Source organism: Pagrus major, chromosome 20, assembly GCF_040436345.1.
Source record: "Pagrus major chromosome 20, Pma_NU_1.0".
Lineage (NCBI taxonomy): Eukaryota > Metazoa > Chordata > Actinopteri > Spariformes > Sparidae > Pagrus > Pagrus major.
In genome coordinates this window covers 26,694,305-26,697,919 of record NC_133234.1, presented here as the reverse complement: position 1 = coordinate 26,697,919, position 3,615 = coordinate 26,694,305, and the positions used below count along the sequence as shown (strand labels likewise).

Below are 3,615 nucleotides of genomic sequence, written 5' to 3'. Positions count from 1 at the left end.
AGTTGGAAAAAGTCCTCAACAGTCTCTCTTCCCTCTTTTGTTTCTTCAGTGATTTGTGATTTAGTCGTCCGTCTTCACTCATCAGTGTGCGACATTTGTGCAGCTTGAACATCCCTGAGAGGATAAACTCTGTTTCAGTCCCGGCTCTCTGTGCGTTTCTATCCAGTGACTCGTCTGTCGAGTATTGTGTGAAGCTCAAGTGGCTTCAGAGAGCGAATGAAAAGAGGCTCCAACACAGTCCCAGCCTTCTTCTCCTCCTGCAGATGAAAGTGGAGTGAGTGTCACAGACGGCTCTTAAAGCCGGTGTGTTTGTTGTCTGATTTGCTCCCTGACCTTTGACCTCGCTGCCACACGGCTGCAGCCGCTTCGACGAAGTGGAACAAAAGCTTCAAACAGCGACGCAGCGATGTGACACTTACTGCTGCTGCACTCGATTCAGAGAGACGATCTGTGTGAGCCGAGGAAGATTTGTTGTAGCACCGTGATCATGACCACAGGAGACTCTGATGGATGCAGCCGAGCCACAAACAGAACCAGAGTGTCAACAGTCCACTAATCCTGTCCTCCAGGAGAAGTTCAGATACTGATTACTTATTTCAGTTACTGACTCAGCTTCTTTACTCCAGTAAAAGTAATCGAGTACAGGCTCTGACATGTACTCAGAGTATGAGAGTAGAAAGTCTCCCTCTGAAGGACATTTGTGGTCAAAGCTACTGAAGCTCACGTCATATTAATATAATTCCCATTCAGCCTCCCTCTCTGTCTGTTCACGTCTTTTACGTCTTTGTCTCGTCTCGCTGCGTCTGCCGTGCGTGATGTGCTCTGATAGGTCGACATCAGTCTGGTGATGTTGGGAAGGCGCCGTGCGATGACGCCAAATAACAATAATCCATAATTCACCTCAAATGCATCAAACTAAAGTAACGAGGCTGTTTGAAGCTGTGAGGAGGAGAAAGTTCAGATGTTTGTGTTCAGATGTAGAGAGGGAAAGTCTCAGAGATACTCAGGTACAGGACAGATACCTGAGACATGGACTGAAGTACAGTAATGAAGTAATGAAGTATTTGTACTTTATTTCCCACCGCTGTATCAGAAGTGTCATTTTAAAGTCATTTTAAAGAATCACCTGCCGACACTTTAAATGGTTCAAAAACTAAAAACAAGTTGTTGTGGTTTTTTCAACATTGTTTTTGTTTTGAGAGTTAAGATTACTAAATATTACCTGACAGCTTTAGTTACAAGTTACTTTTTATAGATTATGATTTTATAACATAAAATAAATAAAATGAATTAAAACATGCGACTCTGAACTGTGTCCTCCCCCAGTGGAAACAGGCTGTGCCTCTGTGTGGGCTGATTGGCCTCCAGGTGTGGTTAATGAGTTTAATTAGTGCAGAGAGCAGGTGCAGCACCAGTATAAGACCAGAGGAGCCACATGCAGCTCACAGCACAGAGCTTCAGTCTACAAACCTCCAGCAGGCTGCTGAAGATCAACCTGCTGCTCTCTGACTCCAACATGGCGCTCGGGCTCTTTGGAAGGTGACTGAATGATTTGTTTTCACTTTGAGCAACAATACAGCTGCTGGAGTTCAGCTGAATCTCACCTGCCGTCACTCTCTTCCAGGCTTTCTTGGATCTGTGTGCTGTTCAGCAGCGCCGCTTGTTTTCCTGCAACTAAAGGAGGTGAGTCTCACTTTTGACTGTCTGCTGACTGAAGCGACGAGAACTCAGCTTTCTGTGTTCAGGCTCAACATCCTGACATGGAAACGAGCAAACGCTCAGCAGAGTCCTCTACCTGTCCTCTCACACCTGCTGTCTCTGTCATTCATGAAGTCCAGCTCAAACATCATCACAACACTTGAGATAAGAACACACATGTTAATCTGCCGTCACTGGAGTTGATCCAGTTGTTGAAACATGAAGAACTTTATCTCCTGACTGCAGTTGTCTGGTTGGATGAAGCTTTCTGTGAGGAGTTGTGGTTTAGTTAAAAAAGCCACTTTAAACATGAAGTTGTGTGTTTGCACTGCAAGAAGTTGAGTTTCAGCTTCTCCCCTCGTCACAATCTGTGTCCAGACTACAGATATCCCTACACCGCTACATGGGGCTCTGCTGGTGGACCTGCTCCTGGTGGACCTGCTCCTGGATCAAACCTTCAGTCTGAAGGCTCGCGTCCTCCTCTGGTGTCCCTGCAGCGTGAAGCAGCCCCCCAACAGGCCAGCTATCCCGCTGCAAACCAGTCCCCCTCCAGTGCGGCTGCAGGCTCGTGGCAGAGTTTTGAGCCCAGCAGGTACGTGGTGACTTCAGGTTCCAGGTCTCCTGAAGCGTCTTCCCTGAGCGCCGGGTACGTCAGCCCTCCTGTGGGCACTGGGAAGAAGACTCCGAGCTTCTCCGTGCAGCCTCGGCCTGTTGCTGGAACCAGCGGAGAGTCGGACCTGGGCTCCGTCTACGAGGCTCCTCGTTCTGGCTTCGCGTACCCTGCTGGGAACACGGCCGCAGCCTACGACTCTGGTCCCAGCTCTGGGTACAATGTAGCGCCTGTCTCTTACGCCAACGCTGGTCCTCCAGGCCTTCCTTGGGTCGAGCAGCCTGCAGGGGGCGCTGACGCCTCTTTCTACGACCCGAGCGACTGGATGCCGTCGCGTCCTTTCCCAGACCTCAGCGTCTGGGCCTCTGGCGACCAGAGTCCTCAGAGCGCGAGTGAGACGTCCCCTGTGCCGCCGTCGTCCTACATCGTCCAGTCCAGGAACGGCTACCAGCGAGCACGAGAAGTCCTGTCCCACACTCAGTACTCCCCAGAGTACCCTGAACCACCAGTCTCTCCCTTCAGGGCCGTCAAAGCACCAAGCAAGTCTCCACGGGTGACTGGACCCAAAGGAGGACACGGTGTCCCACATGGTAAAGTCCACTGAAGTCTGTCTGTGCTGTCCTGTAACGTTCATCATGACTCACTTTTACCCTCTTGTCTTGCAGGGTGAGCTTCAGCCTCCTGCAACTGTTTCCATGTTGGACTGACTGAAATTGTTAATAAAAGATGTGATCACGTAAACTTGTGTGCTGTGTCGGCCATGTTTGTAGTTTTAACTTAAAGGTTAATATTTTGTACCCAGAATTCATCACTAATCCTTTTGATCAAGATCTCTTCAGCTTTGTGCAACAGTGTATTTAAAATCAGTGCTGTTCCCTCTGGAAAACAGACACTTAAGGTCACAGATGACATAAATCATTGTGCATTTAAAAAATTGTTGGGTCCAAATGTATCGCACTGTAATGTCCAACTTGCATGACCGCTCCACTGCAGTGTTCCCTGTGGGACGTGTACATCACGTGATGTATGAGGTGACATACAAAGTAAGATTTCTCCCGGACCTGTCTGCAGAAGTCTATAAACAACAGCGACAATACGATGTGAGGAAAAGGCTGCGGGACAGAGGGATTCTTAAACACCGCATCATCTTCACCGCCAGGCTGCTGCTGACCCACGCAGAGCGCACAACTGTCTGACAAACCGACCGACGTGGATAAATACATGAGGGAGCCGGGAGAATCGGCACCAGGAGACTAAGAGACTACCAGTCCACTACAGCCAAGGTATGGTGGGCTTACGCTGCCTAC

General features: G+C 49.2%; 1 protein-coding gene across 1 annotated transcript; it reads left to right on the top strand.

The window, feature by feature from the left end:
• Window positions 1–1,420: 1,420 nt before the first annotated feature.
• On the top strand, window positions 1,421–3,049 carry LOC141015816 (uncharacterized). Its single transcript, XM_073490024.1, has 4 exons — window positions 1,421–1,539; window positions 1,625–1,683; window positions 2,077–2,898; window positions 2,974–3,049. Exons 1-4 carry the CDS (start codon window positions 1,436–1,438, stop codon window positions 2,976–2,978), a joined length of 990 nt encoding a protein of 329 aa, XP_073346125.1. The 5' UTR covers window positions 1,421–1,435; the 3' UTR covers window positions 2,979–3,049.
• Window positions 3,050–3,615: the final 566 nt, after the last annotated feature.